At 37.6% G+C, this 20,504-nt stretch overlaps 3 protein-coding genes and 1 long non-coding RNA gene across 4 annotated transcripts; 1 reads left to right on the top strand and 3 right to left on the bottom strand.

The window, feature by feature from the left end:
• Positions 1-1,117: 1,117 nt before the first annotated feature.
• LOC121426394 (GH3 domain-containing protein-like) lies at positions 1,118-5,609 on the bottom strand. Its single transcript, XM_041622682.1, has 5 exons — positions 5,527-5,609; positions 4,866-5,030; positions 4,097-4,245; positions 2,497-2,600; positions 1,118-2,006 (listed from the first exon to the last, which is right to left on the bottom strand). The coding sequence occupies exons 1-5, from the start codon at positions 5,577-5,579 to the stop codon at positions 1,779-1,781; spliced, it is 699 nt and encodes a 232-aa protein (XP_041478616.1). The 5' UTR covers positions 5,580-5,609; the 3' UTR covers positions 1,118-1,778.
• On the bottom strand, positions 5,598-6,941 carry LOC121426393 (4-substituted benzoates-glutamate ligase GH3.12-like). Its single transcript, XM_041622681.1, has 2 exons — positions 6,064-6,941; positions 5,598-5,664 (listed from the first exon to the last, which is right to left on the bottom strand). The coding sequence occupies exons 1-2, from the start codon at positions 6,833-6,835 to the stop codon at positions 5,621-5,623; spliced, it is 816 nt and encodes a 271-aa protein (XP_041478615.1). The 5' UTR covers positions 6,836-6,941; the 3' UTR covers positions 5,598-5,620.
• A 77-nt stretch (positions 6,942-7,018) lies between these two features.
• On the bottom strand, positions 7,019-9,503 carry LOC121425888. Its single transcript, XR_005971545.1, has 3 exons — positions 9,365-9,503; positions 8,173-8,396; positions 7,019-7,080 (listed from the first exon to the last, which is right to left on the bottom strand). It is a non-coding gene; the product is annotated as an uncharacterized LOC121425888 (long non-coding RNA).
• A 3,425-nt stretch (positions 9,504-12,928) lies between these two features.
• On the top strand, positions 12,929-13,864 carry LOC121425957 (histamine H3 receptor-like). The gene has a single exon (XM_041622086.1). The coding sequence runs from the start codon at positions 12,929-12,931 to the stop codon at positions 13,862-13,864; it is 936 nt and encodes a 311-aa protein (XP_041478020.1).
• Positions 13,865-20,504: the final 6,640 nt, after the last annotated feature.

Genomic DNA, 20,504 nt, shown 5'->3' with positions numbered 1-20,504 from the left:
TGTTAATTAATTAGTATAATTAATATGCAGACAATAATAGATAATTATTCGATTTTTGGTACAGATTTAATTATTGATGTTTCAAGATTATAACTGCAATTTTATAGGGTGATCCAATGTTGCATTAACTTTTGACACCATTTTACGTGCAGCAGGTCCAATTTGAGAAAAACACATTTCAAAATTCACATTTACATTGACGTCTATGTAATAATTAGCTGTTAATTAGTCATTTTAAGGAAAAATAAAGGTATTCGAGACTTAAAACTTTTCCATTATTTAGAGAATGGTAATAGCTATAACATATCAAAAAATAAAATTTTTGACCATTTTTACCCTGTTCACGAAATTGGACCACCTTATGACATGCAACCATTTGCAAACCCCTTTTCAATGAAATTAACTGGAGAAAGTATTTATTATAAAAGAAATTGTAATGTAAATTACTGAAAGGTGTTTGAAAATGATTTTAATGCAACCCTTGTAGGATTATGACATTATTGACATCTGGATTCATTGGAGTCATGACTTACTTTGGCGCAAGTCTAAATTTACATCTGTACAAAGAATACCTACTAATTATCCAAGCATGAAGACATACCACATAAATATAGTATTAAATTGTTTGGGAGAAGATACTCTTTCTTGCCATATATAATAATTCATGTGCTCATGCCATATTTTCCCTTAAATTGGGGATTTGTGAGGTGTCAAGTTTTCTTTTTTGTTTTTTAATTGCACTGTTTAAGAATCACTACAAATCAAACTGTTTGGGAGAAGATACTCTTTCTTGTCATATATAATAATTAATGTGCTCATGTGATATTTTCCCTTTAATTGGGGATTTGTGAGGTGTCAAGTTTTCTTTTTTGTTTTTTAATTGCACTGTTTAAGAATCACTACAAATCAAACTGTTTGGGAGAAGATACTCTTTCTTGTCATATATAATAATTAATGTGCTCATGTGATATTTTCCCTTTAATTGGGGATGTGTGAGGTGTCAAGTTTTCTTTTTTGTTTTTTAATTGCACTGTTTAAGAATCACTACAAATTAAACTGTTTGGGAGAAGATACTCTTTCTTGTCATATATAATAATTAATGTGCTCATGTGATATTTTCCCTTTAATTGGGGATGTGTGAGGTGTCAAGTTTTCTTTTTTGTTTTTTAATTGCACTGTTTAAGAATCACTACAAATCAAACTGTTTGGGAGAAGATACTCTTTCTTGTCATATATAATAATTTATGTGCTCCTTAAATTGGGGATTTGTGAGGTGTCAAGTTTTCTTCTTCTTTTTTATTGCACTGTTTAAGAATCACTACAAATCAAAACACTAGTTTTGAGGAAAATTCTACATTAAGCCGAAGGGGGCATACATGTAGTTCCTTCACACTGTGTGAGAGATGGCTAGTCGTCTGTGGAGGAGGGGAAACCCCCAAAAGAAAAAAAAAATCTTTAAATCTCCTCCAAACAGATCAATTTCAGTTGCTTACCTGGTGCCCAGCTTGGTATGTTGAGCTAGAGTGATGGAGGTTGGACTATGCATTTCAATTCATTTATTTAACATCCTTTCAAAAAATACAATCACATAAACAAAGGATAAAATGAAGTAAAGTATAATAACTTAAATAACAATATAAACAATACGAAAATGACAGAAATGTAAAAGAAATGAAAAGAAAATGTCGCGGATGTAGGGAGACAGAAAGGCCATTGACCTGTCGAAGCCAATTTTTAGTGTCACACACAGCAGTACCACCGTATTCATAATGAAGAGGTTAAATATTAGCATCTATATTATCAAACATCAACTGCAGACTTTCAAGGGTTCTCAGCTTCCTCCTGATTTTATACTGATTGACGCTGGTCCTGTGGTCTCTCAGCACCAGTTTCTTCAGGTTGTCAAACGTTCCGGGTTTCAGGACGTACACGCGTGGGTGCGAAACACCACCCCTGTCACGCAAGTCTTTGTAAAGACTGTTACGATCACACAGTTCCTTGTCAACCTGGTAATGAGATATAAAGATATTATAAATTTTAATTTAGAGTTTCTTAATCCCTTACTTATCAGGGGAGGGGTCAATTTGACCCCCCCCCCCCCTGGAGAAATTTCATCACTACACCACTGCATGAATTTTATTGATCATGCCACTTGATGACTTCTTGCTTTCAAGTCTTGGTCTTTGGGACCAAATTTGCGGTGCCCGGGTACATAATTCAAATTGACCCCCCCCCCTTAGTATTTCCTGGTCTGGAAAAGCCAAGTTAAATTAGGGTTAAACACATTCGATTATATGAAATTTCTCTTTGTAAAGAAATTACTGTTATATGTAGTGTTTTCAGTTAACAAAGTATGACAGTTTTTATTAGTCTTGTTAGTTTTGAATCAACGTTTGCCCCAAATAAATTTTTAAAAACCCATGTATTTATCACATAAGCCAGTTAGAAAGAAATTCATAAAGAAAATGCAAACAGATAAAGGAAGAAATTGCTAACCAACTGCAGATGCTCATTGGTGATGTCACGACGAGTGAACTGGGAAGAGGTAAAGTCCAGCTCTAAAAACACCATATAATATGGTATGAGCTTGTCCACATATGCTGGGTATAAAGAAAGACAAGAGACATGAAAATAATAAAATTGTTAACCCGTTGCCTACTTGAACCGGGTGCTACCTGTACAAAGTCCATGGGAATTAGAGAATTCAGGATTCAACCTGTTAATATATCATCCTTCACTACTATGCTTTTCACATTGCATTTCCTTAACCCCGGACCATCAGTAACCCCATACTATCTTTTTTTTATTCACACTGTCTATCTTCACCCCATACTATCTGCTTAGCCAAGGTTAACGCCTTAACCCCGGACTATCCCACTGCTCATTAATATTGATGATTTTACTATACAGAGCATGATTTACATGCAATTTCGACTTCTGTGATTGGCTACTGCTTAACCTCATATTTTCCTTAGCCCAGTTTCGTTTCACACTGCATCTTTAAGCACCAAAATTGTGGTGCTAGCACCACAATAAACTGGCTAACCCTGAATTTTAGCAGGGCCAGATATTACCGTACTATTCACCGTGCTAGCCCACTTTGCTAAAACGTAGTGTGAAAACAAAGTGGGCTAAGCTTGACCCCGGGAAACTGGTAGGGCTAAGGCCCCCCCCCCCCCCCTCTTAGCCCCACCATTTTCCCAGGGTTAAGGAAAAAAAGTTCAGTGTGAAAAGCACATAGGACAACTCTCCCACTTAATTCCAAAAAATTATGGGGGTAATACAGTGTACATATAAGTTACATATAGGGCCCATTTACACAGGAGCTTGTGATTGAATGCAAATTTGAAGAGAAAACAAGAGGACCACCTCTGGCAGTCTGGCCTGAATTTTGCGATTCAATATAGCAGCAGTGCTGACTTTGAAAAAGACTATATAATAATTATTCACAAAACACACCATACATGCTGTATGATTATATACATGTACAGTAATACTATGTTCTTTGACCCTAAATGACACTAGACCTTGATCAAGTGAGCTAAGACTTGTGCAAGATGAGCATGATTACCCCTATGTCCACATTTTATTAACTATATCCCTTAACTTTCAAAGTTATGAGGGTAATTCAACAATTAACCCCAACATGGCCAAAGTAAATTGACCTTAAATGACATTTGACCTTGGTCATGTGACCTGAAACTCAAGCAGGATGTACAGTAAAACTTAATTACCCTAATATCCAAGTTTCATAAACCAGGTCCATATACTTTCTAAGGTATGATGACATTTCAAAAACTCAACCTTAGGTTAAGATTTCGATGTTGATTCCTCCAACATTGATCAATTGCTATTAAAGCAGAGGTCATGTATCACAAAAACTCTGCAATTAATCAAAGTGCTGATTTTTATTTTTAAAGGAGTAATCACTTGTATACATCCATTATTTAATCAATTACTAAGCAGAGGTCGTGTAATACAAAACTCAGCAATAATCATAGCGCTGATTTTCATAACTGACAGCAGTAAGCACTTGTACAAATCAACCGAAAGATAAATTTTCAAGGTTTGTGTTAATGGGCCATGTTTATCTCACCTGGATGCGATTTTGGAATGAGTGTGTTTTCTGCCACAGCATATTCAACTAGTCTTGTTCCAGACCAACAAGAAACAGCAGCATGGAGAGCATCCTTCAAAACCTTCTGATTCATCTTCTCGTTTCGAACATTCAAAGTCAGACCAAGCCTGCAATCCTCAAAATTATGATCAATAGATAAATTAGAGAGTGCGGCAGTGAGTAGTCAGAGGAATGAATTAAATTAAACAAATGAATGAATAAATGAAGTAACGTGTGTACAACATGAATGAGCCAAGGAATATAATCTTTTAAAATATAAAGCAATCAATATTAATAAAATCAATTACTAAAAGACATACAAATTCACTTATGAAGGAATGCAGGAATGGATGATGGAAAGTTGGCTGAACCAAATAAGGGACCCACTCTTTGCGTTAGGCATAAAAAAGGAATGTTATCACTCTAATTGCACCCACTATGCAACTATACAGAGGGGGGGGACATGTTTTCTGAAGAGAAAAATATTTACAAGCCCATCCCCCCCACTAAAAAGCAACAACAAAGGCCAAAATTAATTATGGCGCATTATCCCATCAATATCTTTTTTTTCTGCAAACACCTTCTCTCTCTCTCTCTCTTTCTTTCTTTCTTTCTTTCTTTCTTTCTTTCTTTCTTCCTTCCTTCCTTCCTTTCTTCCTTCCTTCTTTTTTTTAAGGGGGAGGGAGGGGTATCCCCTCCTCCTTGGATCCATCCCTGCTCAGTGTTGCTGTAAAGCCTCCAAACTTACCTGTAAAGAAACTCAAAGCAAGGAGATCGATGATGATAGCCGACAAATCGAATGATGTCACCCAACCGTGATCGATACAGTCCGCTTGCCTGGGTGACCACCACTTCGTATTCCTCGCCAACCTCCACTTCATCAATTAAGTATGTTCTGGGCTGACTTTCATCACTAAAGGATATCAAAAAAATATATAAATTAAAAACTAGTCAAATTTTTGAATTTTGTAACATACAAATTGCATTTACATGGATCTAATGAATTCTGTAATTTCCATCCATTCCCAGTATGCCATATGTGTTTATATCAAAGTTAAACAACAAACAATTTGTATCAACCTTAAGCAACATGCAGTTTGTATCTGTAATAAACAACATGCAATTTGTAACAAAATCAAACAGCGTACAAGTTTTATTACTATTGAACAAAATACCAGTTCACAAGAAAGTAGTAATGAATTAGGAAATGGTAATAAAGATGGATTAAAATTTTGAGTCATATTACAATTTACATCAACTTGTACTAGTTGTATCAAGTACTGCATATTAAGAGGGACCAAAAAGGGTTATGGCTTCATGGGTGATGTGTAGGGTGTTTAATTTGAAATGGAGAAATGATTTAGGTCTCAAGACCTATGTTTGTAACACATAATTAAGAAATCACTTACACATCTTCAAGTTTGATGAATTCAAGAAACACAGCATAATTTAAGAAAACCATCTGTGGCCTTTCATCCCATATCCAAGGAGATATAGCGATCGTCAGGTTTCAGAGCTACCGTACCCTCCACATACTAGGGATATTCCTGTGTAAAAATAGGAAAAAGGAGAAATGTAATAATATAATCATCTGCAAGTATGTTTTCTTTTGTTATTTTTATAGGGGAGGGGGTAGTATTCAATACCTGACCAGAACAAACTTATAAAACTGTTCTCAACCATTAAAGCATAGAATGAGAAGTCTTAACATTCATTGAAAATAAAACATTGATTTCCCCCATGATATACACTTCATTTTCTTAATTTACATGTATACATTAATGTGCTATTGGGTTTAATTTTGTATACTTTATGATTTACCAGTTCTTTTGCTGTACATGTAATTATAGACCTTTTTAGGCCGGCCATCTGCTGACGGCTGAGATTTTTTAATAAAGAATTTTTATAAACTACAACTACTACTATATTACGTTACTTTATTTCACCTTTTGCATACTTTCTCTTGAGAGAGGCCCAAACTCCTCCATCTATCCCTAAGATCACTTCCAGATGCGGCCATACTCGTTTCATGATTCCATCATCAAAACCCTGCTGGAAGAGCCTTCTAAGCTCCTCCGCCCGCTCTTTGTTCCCACCTTGAAGTTGTCTAATCAAGGAATCCAAGATGGTGTCTTCCAGGATGATCGTATCATTGATGGTTCCATGCTCGATGTCGCAGACCAAGGATTCCCAGGACTGTTCCAACTGATTCATCATGTGTTCAATGTTTAGGATGAATGGAGAGAAAACAATCCCTATGCTAGGATCTCTTAGGGCAAATAAAAGATGAATATAATTTGAAGCCTCAATAGAGGAGATTGAGAACCCAACTTTTGGAGTTGCATAATTGTAAAGTCCCCAAGATGGCGGTAACGTCAGAGCTGTTTCAATCCTCCCACCGTTTTTGGCAGTGGTCGTGACTGGGGTAGCATACAGATACAGCCACTTCTGACTGAGGCGAAGCTTTGGACAGAGGTTACATAGATTTGCATACAAGACATCCCATCTTTCTCGCAGGATTCCCGCCCTATCCGCGTGACCGAAGAACTTTGAGGGTCCTGTGGTTCCCGAGGTTCTCACAAAACTACCCATGGTTTTCGGACTCAAGACGTTAGCAGCACCCTCCATGGTGCGTTCAATGTAAGGTTTGTAATCCTCATAGGTGATCAGAGGATGCCGCTTCCGAAAGTCCTCACAAGAATTCACTTTCTCGAACATGAATCTCTTGCCGTATACCGTGTTGGCATTGTCTTTCAGATGCTTGAGGAGGAACTTCTCTTGACTTGCCCGAGGATTCTTCCATGTTTGAATGGCAAGGCGAAGGAAGGACAATCCATGAATATAAGAAACAGTGGCAGAGAGGATGTGACAAAAGAAGGTGATGATGTCGTCATGTTCAGGCAAGGGGAGGGTTGCAAGATAAAGGCATAAAAAGAACAGGCAAAGGAAAAGAGCTCCAAGACCTGAGAATAAAAACAAAATAATTATCATTCACATATCAAGCTTGTTTCTACATTGATCTACATAGTTACATGTACGTAATTTTAAATGAACAACCTATAATATTAAGCTCCCCCAAAATATAAAGTCTGTACATTAATATAGGTCAACTATGTAAAGCTCGTTTTCTTTTCTTTGTAATAGATATTTCTTAATGATAAAGTGACCTTTTTTCAATAATTATCTATCTGAACCCGGGGGGAGGGGGGCACTTACATTGACGAGTGGATTCCATGCGCGACAAAAAAACATGTAAAAAGGATGCTTTTTTTCAAGATAGGGCATGTTACGTACGTAACGTAATAAGGGTGTCATAACGCTAAAATAATGAAAAAATTGTCTATTTTCTATCTATTTTTGCTAGGAAAGCTACGTGTTTAGGGTCAAATTTGCGAGGGTTTTAAAAAATTAAGACTAAAATGTTTTATAAAAGATCATACTTTTTCCCCAAGAGTCAACACTATACGTGTTTAGAGTACGATTTAAATTGCGCGAGTGGGGCTGTACTTAACCCAATGATGTACGTAGGTAAAGCTAAGATAAGGACAACCGACATCCATAACATAACAAGTCAAATATCGCTGTACTTGTTTAAGGATTCAATTCAGGGAATACTTGCCAATAGGAATCTAAAATCATGGAGCATTTACATGTATGAAGAGAATTGTCAGTGATTTTTGCTAATTTGCTCTCAGCCAATCAAATGCAAGGATTTCAATAGCTTATTTTTAATTTTGGAAGGGGGGGGGGTTCAAGCTGAACAAAATGTTGAACCCCCCCCAAAAAAAGAGGTCTCCACTCTTCACCACAAATTTTAGGTCGATCGTTTTGTAACCCCAAAAAATTTGACAAGCCCCCCAAAAATGTCTTCACCACAAATTTTAGGTTGTTTGTACCATGGACCTACCACTCTGAGTGGTAGGTCCATGTTTGTACCAACACAAATTTGACAAGCAAAAAAAAGTTTTCAACATTTTTTTTTTTTTTGGGGGGGGGGTTGAACAACTGTAACCCCCCCCCCTCCCCCGCATACACCACTGATCTATCTAATGTACCAATAAACAAAACTTGAAATTGCCATGTATCATCTCTCAAGCCACATCCAACTAGCCAAGCTGACACCATAAGTAAAACAATGGCCAGTGCAGATAATTTTGTTGACAGTTTAACTCCCATCATGATTGCTGGCAAGCTTCAATCTCTGCAAGAGAATATGGCAGAATGATTGCTGACTCAATCTGTCAGCCAATCATATCAGACAATGTTAAGGCAGGAAGCTCTGCAAAAATCAAATTCAAATATCATTTCGATTATCATTTCAATTACCGGGATATTGATTTCTCAAAATACTTTATAGGAAAGTAGTCTTTGAACTTTCAATGAAGTTCATTGAATGAACCTATCTCAAGTAGGTATTACTACAAAGAAGAATAAGTTTTGGATAAAATTGGTAGCACTGTAAAAGGTACATGTAAAATAAACGTATGGTACATGTACTTTAAAGTTTATTGAAAAAAATCTTGGGTGGTCTAATGAAGCTCTCAAACACGTTGGGCTCACTATGGAATTTAAAGTCTGGAAAAGGCCAATAAATTTCCATGTTAATTATTTAATTGAACGAAAACAAACAATGTTTGTTGAATATATAATTATTGATATCCTTATTTTTTTTCAAAGATGGTATACCCAGGATCGAGGGCATATATTATTTCATTGATGCATGTTTGTACAGTATTACGTTGTATTTAAAGGTAGCATAATCATAAAAACAATTTACGTTCCTAAATTTCTGTTGATGAAGTCAGAACATTTGAGTGAAAAAATTAAGCCCTGAACATTGAAAGAGCTCAAGCAGTAGTGAGCCTTGCTTACGCTAGACCAAAATCTCCAGTCTCTCTCTTAATTTTGTCAGTTTTTTTTTGGACTTCGCCTTGCTTCATTAAAAAAAATAAAAAGTGAAAAAAAAAATGTTTTTTAAAACTCATCAAAACAGGGATTTCAGCTCTCAATAGTTTGATTAAGCATGTTTTCTGAGGTTTCATTTTAAAATGCTGACATTTTACTACCAACCGCAATGTTATAATGTGTAGATCTAAGTCATCTAACTAAAATTTAGTAGAACACATGGTACAGAGTCGAGAGTGAAGCTTTTGTTTTGGTCTGTTTCTAGTCTATGCTAGCCTATAGTCATAAATAGTGATTTGCTGCTTTGCATAACTTTACAAAACGGGCATTGGTTCCACTCACCGATTATACAGAGACAGGAAAAAAAAGTTTTTTTTAGGTTTAAAAACTCCTCCAAACAGACGTCTACCAGCTGTCTACCTGATCAGGTTTTCTTCTTAACCCTGGCCTTGTTATTTAGAATGTATCCAGAAGATGGATGCTTCACTCGAGCTCCGACGAGTTTGTTCGCTGTATACGCGATAACGCATGCGCAAAATTTTAGGGAAAGTCCCTCTTGCAGAAATGAGTATAGTCTTCATATTCAAGACTTCTTTATTTTGTAGCTATAAAAAACACATAATAAAATAACAATCAACACAACTTGCGAGGCGGATATCTTCATCTCTTTTCGTTCAAACATGGATCCTACTAGAACTAGTAGGATCCATGGTTCAAATCACTTTGTGTAGTTTTTTCAACCAATTTGCGGTATTTTCATAGGGATTGGCACATAGAAATATTCTGAATGCACAGACCCGCACAGACCACGTCAGCACGTCGAGTACAGTACTTTTTTCATCAATACAAGAGTCTGAGTGAGCCCGGAGTCTGAGAGATCAGGAGATAGAGGTCTCGAAATCTAGCACAACCGTATTGATATAATTACACTAATATATATTAATTTTCTAGCAGCAGGGGTTGCGGAACTAATATGAAATGGGAGTGGGGGCTCAACTTAACGTTAGGAAGTGGGGATAACATGCTGCATTAAATCATAATTTGATGATAATTTTCATGTTAGGCCTACTGAAAAAATGGACCCCTCCCCTTCCCCACGATTCCGGAGATTTGTTCTTCTTCCCGATTGTCTCCTAATTTCATGAGATTGATCTTATTGATTTTCTACTTAATTGGCTCGAAGAGTTTTATTCTTAATTAATGATTACATTAAGATCTTCATATTGTATAAACAACAAATAGAGCTTGGCTTTAAACAATGCTAAAGATATTAGCTGTATCCTCAAACTTGAAAGTGGAGAAAACAAGGGTGGCGGAGCGAAGTTGAAAGTGAGGGGGGGGGGGGCAGGGAAAAAAGGCCTCTTTTTTCTTTCGAAAAATGAGAGCACTATATCTTAAACACGGCCGTATGCAAAAATTTTTCGCTGGAGGGGGGAGCATGCGTAAACTTTTGCGGGGAAAAAACTCGAAAGTGGCGGAGCGAAACGACTGCATGCAGCTTATCATAGAGATATTGATGGATTTTGTGCCTACTTTCGAGTGGCGGACCGTGGCCGGAGGAGACAAAGCATTGGAGAGGCACAGCATTGTTCACAAACAATACAATTCCCCTCCAATCAATTGTTTTCTCCGGGATCACGGTCCCGCAACTGGCTCTTTTTGTAATTTTTTTTTAAATCTGCAGTAAAACAATGTGAATTTTCAAAATTTCCGGGGGAGGGGCAACTGCCTTTCTGCCTCCCCCCTGCTGCGTACGGCCATGACCTTAAAACAAATTTAAAAAAATGACAAAAATACCCCCACAATACATGTACGTTTATTTTCACATGTTTTTTTTTCTCATTTATTATGCACCTGCAGAATGGAAGTATAAAACGGTGCTCAATAAAGAAACCGGCCGGGCGCTCCTTGGGCACAAAAAGAGTGGTTTTGGTTTTTCAGGACAACTCATCTGATTATGCATAACAGACACGGCCATGGCAAGGCAAAGAGGCACTCGTTAACACATAAAACAGGTCCTTCTCAGGTGATTAAAGGGGCAGAACACGTTCATTGGGGGACTTTTCTTAGGTAAAAGGGGGCACTGAATACGCACGACAAAGGTCACTTATACTAGAGATCAACATTATTGCTCAGACATAAAACGAGTCCTTCTCAGGTGAAAGGGGCACAGAACCATTGGCGGCGGAAGCCCAAAATTTTAGGAGGGGACAACCCAAAAATTTTTGACAAGCAAAAAAAAAAAACAAAGGTTCTCAACCTAAAAATTTTAGGGGGGACGTAGGAAAATAATTTGACAAGCAAAAAAAAAAAAAAAAAAAGGTCATCAACAACAAATTTAGGGGGGGAGACGTCCCCCCGCTTCCGCCGCCTATGCACAAAACACGTTCGTGAGGGGCACTTTTCTCCGAACTTTTCTTGGGCAAAAAGGGACACTGATTCGAGAAAGGGCACTTGAAAGAGGGAGCACTTGCTCAAACATTAAACTAGTCGATCCTTCTCAAGTGAAAGGGGCACAGGACATGTTCGTGAGGGGGGGGGTGTTGAAATTTGGCACTGGTACGAGATATGGCACTTAATTGCTAACGCATACAGCGGATCCTTGTCAGGCGAAAAAGGGAACATAATTACGTCCGTCCGGGGCATTTTTGTTTAATAAAAATAATACGAAGAAAGGGCACTTGGTAACACCTAAAACTGGCCCTCTTCCGATGAAAGAGGCACAGTACACGTTCGTGAGGGGGCATTTCTTGCGTAAAAAATCATACTTTTTCAGTGCTTTAAAAAGTGTGGGGGGGCACTGTGCTCGACCCCCAGGATCGCCGCCCCTGAAACGAAAATTGAGAATAAAGATTGTCAATGATTATGCCTCTCATTGTTATGACAAACGATGAGGCTCCTCCCGGCCGTACTGAGGAGAAAAACAAATTTTGATAGCATCGCTTCCACAAATAAAATTAGGTTTGGGTGAAATTGGGTCTTTTGTACTCTCTTTCGTGCCATCTTTATACCGGATAATTTTTTCATCATCATCCATCAACCGTATCAAAAATCTCTCCAATAAAATAAAGTATTTTTACTCCGCCACCAATGACCATTAAAAGGCAATTACCTTCACTAGGCCTACATAATTAAGAGAGATGAAAGTATCAGATTAGTACGCGTGATGTTTGCCGGTCTTATTCATGTGACTTTAACTTTTCCTTCCATACACGTAGCGTCGTCGTGACAAACCATGGAATGGAGATAATTAGCTCTGCAGAACTTAATGTTTGTAGACGTGATTCGTCGTTAGAATAGAAGTTTATGCGGCGACGTGGTGCGAGATCTTGCGAGAGATACGTTTTGGTATTAATAAGTTGGGAGAAAGGTCCATTTCTTCAGCCTGATGCCTATAAGATGGTAATAATATTTTTACAATGATTAGCACCCCGGATGCGACACAACGTTGGAAGCGTCCCCAGGGAGGTCTAGGCCAAATACTTTCTTTTCTGCGAAGGGCCCATGACTTCACTGACTGCTTATAATTCATCCTATGTCCTTCTGTCCTTGAGTTTATTACACTTTTACTTTCTGATAATAAATCGGGTAAAATCAAAAGAATCCATCGCTGACATTATGGCAAGAGGAACCGTGCTTTACCCAACTGCAGCAGTTGTCATAATTGCATTAATAGAAACAATTATCATTACCGTGACTGTCTTTGGAAACGTCTTCGTGATTGTGGCTTATGTTCGAGACTCGCGTATTCGATCTAAAGTTGGAAATCTCTTTATTCTGAATCTCGCTATAACGGACTTTTTTATCGGTGCATTCAGTCTAACTTTCAACCTATCTAGGTTCATCGTGGGGCATTGGCCACTTGGTGAAATTGCTTGTAGGTTATGGCTAGTCCTTGACTATACGATGAGCTGGGTGTCTATTCTAACCATGGCTTACATCAGCTGGGACCGTTACTGCATGGTCACCAGGGGTCTCAAGTACAAGTTATGCCAGACAAAGAAGAGGGTAGGACTGATTCTTACGTCAACATGGGCGATCGTAATAGGTTTCTTCTCGTTCCTAGAGTTCACCTGGAGTTCCATGACCGGTCAAACTAATGCGGATCACTCTGAATCATGCAGAATGGCGTTCGTCTACAACCGTTTTGCGACATTGTTCATCAACTTTATTGCCTTTTCCATCGTACTTGCCGTCGCAATCGTGTTGAACTGTTTCGTCTACCTGAACATTCGGAGAAGAACAAAGGAAAGTGGTGACCGTCAAATTCCCCTGTATTGCAATGAACAGATTCCAAAGCAAAGCTCTAATGTTGTCTCCAAGAAACCTATATGTACAAGCTTGCATGTCAAAGGTTCCTGTCATCAAAAGCCGAACATGGGGAAAACGCCCACTGTCGGTGACACTCGGAGCATTGAGGCTGCGAGATCGAAGCGAGAGGCAAGCATCAACAGCTTTGAGATGGCGTCCCCTGATGCAATTAGAATAGACCTACGAGACAAGAATAGCAGAAACAGACTAGCCAAGCATCGAAAAGCATCCATCGTTTTGAGTATCCTCACGGGATGCTTCATACTCTTCTGGACACCTTACAAAATAATGACAGTCGTCTTCGCCTTCTGTGGATCAAACTGTGCTTCTGCTGTTTTGTGGGAGGTTCTAGAAGTTATGGTATGGTGCAACTCGACCATAAACCCATTCATTTATGCGGCCACGAATGTCCATTTTCGCAGAAACTTTAGCCACTTTCTGTTTCTTGACCGTTGGCCATGCGGAACAGTTCATCGTAAAGATCACCATACGGCTGAAGCCCGGAACAGGCAACCAGTGAAAGGGTTTTAGGCAGTGCTGGTGGACACGATTCCCTACTCCAAATGGACTTTGAATTTTCTGTATCTGGAAACTTTGCATACATACTTATTTCCGAAGCTTCGTTATTCCGAAGGTTCGGATATTCCGAAGGTTCGTTATTCCAAAAGTTCGTATTTCCGAAGGTTCGTAATTCCGAAGGTTCGTTAGTCCGAAAACAAAGTGAGGTTCGTAATTTCGACGGTTCGTTTATACGAAAACGAAATGAGGTTCGTAATTCCGAAGGTTCGTCAGTCCGAAAACGTAATTATCAACGAAACTTATTTCGTTGTCGGACTATTGAACCTTTGGAACAACGAACCTTATTTCGTTTTCGGATTATCGAACCTTCGGAATAACGAACCTTTGGAGTAACTCCATAAATGTACAGATTAACGAACCCTTTTACTTTTTCGGATTGACGAACATCGAGGTATAGGCAATTTACATGTTTCGGAATTACGAAGTTTGGATTAAAGAACCTTCTTAATTACGAAGTGTAACCAGAAACTTTGTATGTGTAAGTCTTGACTGTGACCATTTTACGATTTCTTTAATGCAACATTAAGCCGAATAGAAATGAAATAAAAACGAATATACCATTTTAACCATTGCCACTCGATTAAGTGTAACGTGAACACCAGATTAATTACCTTAACAAGTGACTTAAGTAGATTAGAGAGGATAAATGTTTTTCAATTGGAATTGGTATGGCTTTATGGATAAAAACATAATCTCATACTCTGATATTATGGTTTTACCACTATACAGCAAATTGAAAGTATTGTGTGATTGTTATAGAGTGTATATAGGCAGTTCATTGTCATAATTAGATTGAAGTTGTATATTTTGAAAATCTGAAATAGGCCTATGGAGAGAAATGAAGAGGGGAGGGGGCAAATTGTAACTATTGTACAATCGAATAAAGCTGCCACTTCCTTTTCCTGAACGTCTTGTAAATGCATAGGGAAAGCCTATTGTTTGTAAAAAATGTATTAATTAATTATACTTTCCTATATAGCGCTTAATACTCACTTTGTCAGAAGTCTCTTAGCGCTCTACAGTATATGCAGCATAATTACCCTGGCTTTAGCAGTGTAGCTGTTACACGCGCTGCGTTTCAAGGAATAAATTCCTGCCAGGTACCCATTTACCTCACCTGGGTTGAGTGCAGCACATTGTGGATCAATTTCTTGCTGAAGGAAATTGCGCCAGCATGGTCGGGATTCGAACCCACGACCCTCTGTTTCAGAGTCCGGAGACTAATCAACTGGGCCACAACGCTCTATGTCTTGGTTTAGCATGTTCATTTCTTTTCTGTGTTTCATTCTACACGCTATCTTCATTAGATTTGGATGTATACTACAGGTCCAATAACATCAAATGCGTTAGAATTTGAATGTTAATAATAATAACGTTTTATTTACCCAGGGTAGCCACTTCAGTTAAGAAACTGCTCTACCAGTGGGCCCTGCATAACATAATATGTTACACTCTAAAAAATGAAGTGCTAATTCAGCTCTTAAAGAGCATGTATAGTGACTGCACTTCGGAGTGCTGATTTATCTCGTTCAAATTTGAACTAGAAAAATCAGCACTCCGAAGTGCAGTAACTATACACGCTCTTTAAGAGCTGAATTAGCACTTCATTTTTTAGAGTGTATTATTTCCCTACTCCATTCTAAATAGTGAGCGCCTAGCAAAAAGGCAGAAGGTCCCATTTTTATAAGTCTTTGGTATGACTTGGCCAGGGATCGAACCCACAACCTCCCGATCATGAGGCGGGCACTCTTCCACTGAGCTCTACCACTGATGACACTTCATAGTTGACAAACTTTTGTAATATTTTTACTCGTTCCATTTTCGCTAATTTCATCAGTCGACTTTGTATTATTATGCACAGTTGTTTAAAATATGTTGTAACTTCAATCACCACATCAATAATAAATTCATAATTAATCATCCAAGAATTTTTAACATGTTGCAACTATTCATACTTATTTTGTACTTGCCTAATTTGTTTTTAATTTTCACCTACGTACGCTCAGCTTTACACATCTACGTAAGATATGAATGTATACCTATATGTGGGTCACATTCGGGGCCGCGGAACCAGAGGCAGCACCCACACTTTTTTTTAAACCTTGTACAAAAATCCTGAAAATTAGCACCCGATTGTGATATTTGGAATGGTCAGCGCCCCAGCCCGGCACTTTGGGCCTAGTCGAAATTGCATGAATTGGCAGTGAGAGTAGAACAAGAATAGATGGATGTGCAGGAATATTCGGCCACCGTACATATACTTTTGTTTGTTGCCGAAAAGCGGAATAAACTAGCATATTGTGAGTGGCAGTATAACTGTGGTGTTAACCCTTTTCGAACAGGAGCTAGGAAATTTTGTGTCAACAATTTGAAAGAAATAAGATTTCGTTTCATAAATGACATACACTAGCGTACCTACGGGGGGCAGTCTGCCCCCCTGACGAGCCACAACCCATGCAAAGGACGTATCCCTGTCCCCCCTGACGAGCTTGAAAGATCTTTTTTGCCCCCCCCCACCCGACGGACCTTTATTGCCCCCTGACGAGCTTAAATACCTTTTTTTTTGCTTGTCAAATTTTTGGGCGGACGGTTTTGCCCCCACCCCCTGTGGAAAATCCTAGGTACGCCACTGCATACCTACTTCTACTTAAATTTAATACGCGAATAGATCTACACTTTCATATTTTCTGCCAAGTCAAACAGACGAGTCCTAGATTGGGGGACTGGGCTCACTTCAAACGTATTAAGGGTATGTTTATTTTCCAAAGTTTTTTTCAAGACTAACCAATCGTGTTTAGGTTATGTTTTTTCCCCAAGCTTTTCCCCTTTGTCATATTCTGGCGACAACTAGTTTAGGGGCCAAAATGTGTAAATAAAGCCCGCAGAAAAAAAAAACGTGTTTAGGGGGTTATTTTGCACACAGAGAAAACTCGTTTAGGGGGTGTTGGGAAATAGATTGGTCGCGCATGTTTATAGCAATACACTTGACTGCCCCCCCCCCGGGGGGGGGCATAAAATTGTACATTTCATGAAAACTGGATGTACATATAAAATGAGAAAGTCATTAGATTTTAAAAAAGAGTCAGGTACTCCGGGCTGAAAATAATTATATCTGCATCAATAGAGCGAAATTGACAGAGCCAACGCTGAAAATTTCATGAATGAAGTTATTGAATTTAAAAATTCAGCAATATTTTGTGAATTCGGTTAAATACATGCCATCATAAATATGCAATATGTTGGCGGATGATATTAGGTCATTATTTTCCATTTCTCTTACATGTATGCTATTATTTCATATTTTCATACATGCATGATAATATGTATCCCTATAGTAACAAAGCTGTAGCAATTATTATTTTACACATTAAAATCAGTAGTTAATCCATTTTTTATTCATAGAATTTGAATAAACATGATATTCACTTAAGGTAATACAAAATATACGAAGATATGACACTTAATCAGGTTGCTCATTGAATATTCATGAAGACATTATGCATAGAACTCACCAAAAGGAGGCAAAATCTTCAAACTTTAAACTGTCGCAACTTTGTTATTCCTTGTCCCTTGGTGAAATTTTCAGTGTATTATTTATCTGATTTGTCTTCATCTGCTTAAACCATGTTATTTCAGCCTACATAAGACATTCCTTGCTGCAGATATTTTGTTACGAGGGAAGCATTTCAAACACAAATGTATATGACAAGGATAAAATGATTTTGATTTCATGTAACAGCATAATAAAGACGAAAGTGGAGACACTAGAACGTCAGCCCACCTAATGAATATTCATGACGGCGTGCAATATAATTGTTTTTTTATGAAATATTAATAAAATTCATAATTCGATAATTTCGTTATTTGTTATCAGATTTTGATGAAATATTCAGCGCTTTCCTCTATTTATTCAGATATAATATTTTCAGCCCGGAGTACCCCTTTAAATACCATTCTTTTCAAAATACATGAATGGATAACAAATAAACCCTAAATTTGTGTGTTGTATCATACATATACTTTTTATCCTGTTACTGTGCATTTGACCTAGAATTGCGGCTTTTTATAATTTGATAAAAAGAAAAACCAGTTCCTATGTGCATTACGAAAAAATAACATTTTGCCTTCATGCGACAGTTCCTCTACTATAAAAAATACAACCGGAACGAATATTATCTTTTAAAGTTATATAAACACTGGGTTTTGTGTTGACAGGAGATCTTTTTTTTTTAGTTCTCCTATTCTATACAATGCTATGTTTTCTGAATTAATCGAATGTATGCACAAGGCTATATAGACACCAATCAGACGTGTTTGCATAGATTAGTCATCCGTTGGTTTTGCCCGCTCTGAATAGGACTGTTCAAAATTTTAGGGATATTCCCTTTTCAGTATTGTATGCTCTTAACATAAATATTGATTTACCGGTGTTTTTCGAGAGTTTTGTCCATTAATAATGAATATCTATTTCTAAGCATTGAATTTTCGAATCTACATATTTCAGATCCGGTTTTCGGATACTTGTATTTACTCCAGTTTGTTTGCTCTACAGGGTGTTTCTAAAAAAAAATAACCGAAGTTCAAAGGTTAGCTAAATCAAGAATATATGATTTATTCTTGTGATTTTTGTCTCGTCTGCATAGCAGAGGGAGACTATATAGGCGCCGCTTTTCTGACGGAGGCGGCGGCGGCGGCGTCGTCAATATTGAAATCTTAACCAAGGTTAAGTTTTTGAAATGTCATAACTTAAAAAAGTATAGACCTAGGTCATGAAACTTGGGCATTAGGATAATCAAGTATTACTAAACACCCTTTTCAAGTTTCAGGTCGCCTAACCAAGGTCAAAGGTCACTTAGAGTCAATGAACTTACATAGACCATGTTGGGGTAATCAATATCGAAATCTTAACCAAGGTTAAGTTTTTGATAATGTTATAATATAGACATTGGATATAACTTGGACATAAAGGTAAACAAGCATTACTGATCCTTCTGCCTGAGTTTCAGGTCACATGATCGAGGTCATAGATCTCTTAGGGTTAACGAACTTTGGCCATGTTGCGAGTATGTGTGGATTTGTAGAAAGTTTATATGTCGTTCATGAAACATAGACATAAGGCATGTAAGGGTAATCAAGCACTGTATGAACGATTGCTTTGCACACATTAGGTAACATGATTATGATTAAAGATCAATTTAGGTCGATGGACATAGTATTTTATCTTCATATGAATACTTTCTTTTGTGAATAATTATTCAATAGCTGTTTTCAAAGTGGGCACTGCTGTTATTTCGGATCGCGTAATGCAGGCGAGACTGCCAGAGGCGTTCCACTTGTTATTCTACATAGTTGAGTAAATCTCATGCATGAACTTTAATTTGATACCTTGCCTGCATGCGTCAACATTGTCACGGATCACAGGGTTATGGTCTTTTGAAGGCGAAGGGTAACAAACCTACTTAAAAAAACGAAACCTAAGTTTCGATTTTCTTTTTATGTACATGCAGGAAATCCACTTTGTAGTAAGGTTTTGGTTACATAAAGTTTTCCCCTGCAAATTTCATCGAAATGTTATCCCTTCTGCTAAATATTTTATTAATAAAAGTTACATAAATGGTGTCTAGCTGCAATTTTGGTTGAGCATATCATTAGTGACTTGCAGGCAAATGTTTGGCATGAGATATGGGCGTTTGTCATAATCCCGCAATATGTTTCCAAGACAAATGCAAGAAATGCAGTATCGACATTGGAGATACTGAGAAAACACTGACGGTGTTTGTGACAAAAAGGTATTCAACAGAAATAAAAGTATGGCAGTTGGTATGTAATTGCCATGCCATGCGGTCACTCACAAAAAAATAACAGAAAAGGATAGCACTTCTCTGAAGTTTGAAGGGAAAAACTCTGATGAAACCAAAACCTTACAACAAAGTTGGTTTCGTACATGTACATTAAGGTAAAAAAAACTTGGGAAAAATAGGTTCAATACTTCGAAGGGCCGTGACCCATAATTGTAACGCAATCATGCTAGGTGTCAGTTAAAGTTGATGAGATACTCATTATTTTTTTATGTAGAATAGAAGTAACAAGAATATATCATATATTCATGACATAGCCGACCTTTAAACTTCGGTTACGTTTTTTTTTAATACCCTGTGTTAGGGCTTTTGTTTTTTACGTCATGGTGTAGATTTGACGTATGTATGCTTTATTTTTCAATTCATTCATGGTTTGATGGGCGGAAAGATAAATACACCGTCATAACATAGTCATGGCTAGAATTCTACGAGGCGTCAAGTGTAAAACCACGTATGCTGTTACAAAATCAATGATTTTTGTGACAAAATCATAACTGTCGGTGTATACTCTGAAAACAAATAAAAAATCAGTCGAAAATGACTAGTTCGTAGGGTCAGCTGAATGCAACTGATATTCTTTTTTGAGTATTTTCTAATCGTATTTCACTACAACAGAGTTATTTCTAACTAGAATACGTCAGAAATGTGACTAGGCATATTAGTTGCACCCTGGCAGCTGACTACTAGTCGATTGGACTGATTTATTTTAAGAGTGTATCTTGTAACAAAATCAT

This window comes from Lytechinus variegatus, chromosome 13 (genome assembly GCF_018143015.1).
Source record: "Lytechinus variegatus isolate NC3 chromosome 13, Lvar_3.0, whole genome shotgun sequence".
Classification (NCBI taxonomy): domain Eukaryota; kingdom Metazoa; phylum Echinodermata; class Echinoidea; order Temnopleuroida; family Toxopneustidae; genus Lytechinus; species Lytechinus variegatus.
Note: the sequence above shows the minus strand (reverse complement) of the source record. Positions and strands in the feature narration are given on the sequence as shown.

Coding starts and splice junctions, on each gene's coding strand:
- LOC121426394 (XM_041622682.1), bottom strand. CDS start 5,579: ATGGTTTTCTTAAATTATGCTGTGTTTCTTGAATTCATCAAACTTGAA. Junction 5,031..5,526: donor TTCATCAAACTTGAAGATGT/GTAAGTGATTTC, acceptor GATATCCTTTAG/TGATGAAAGTCAGCCCAGAA. Junction 4,246..4,865: donor TGCTTTGAGTTTCTTTACAG/GTAAGTTTGGAG, acceptor TGAGGATTGCAG/GCTTGGTCTGACTTTGAATG.
- LOC121426393 (XM_041622681.1), bottom strand. CDS start 6,835: ATGTTCGAGAAAGTGAATTCTTGTGAGGACTTTCGGAAGCGGCATCCT. Junction 5,665..6,063: donor CAAGAGAAAGTATGCAAAAG/GTGAAATAAAGT, acceptor ATTTTTACACAG/GAATATCCCTAGTATGTGGA.
- LOC121425957 (XM_041622086.1), top strand. CDS start 12,929: ATGAGCTGGGTGTCTATTCTAACCATGGCTTACATCAGCTGGGACCGT.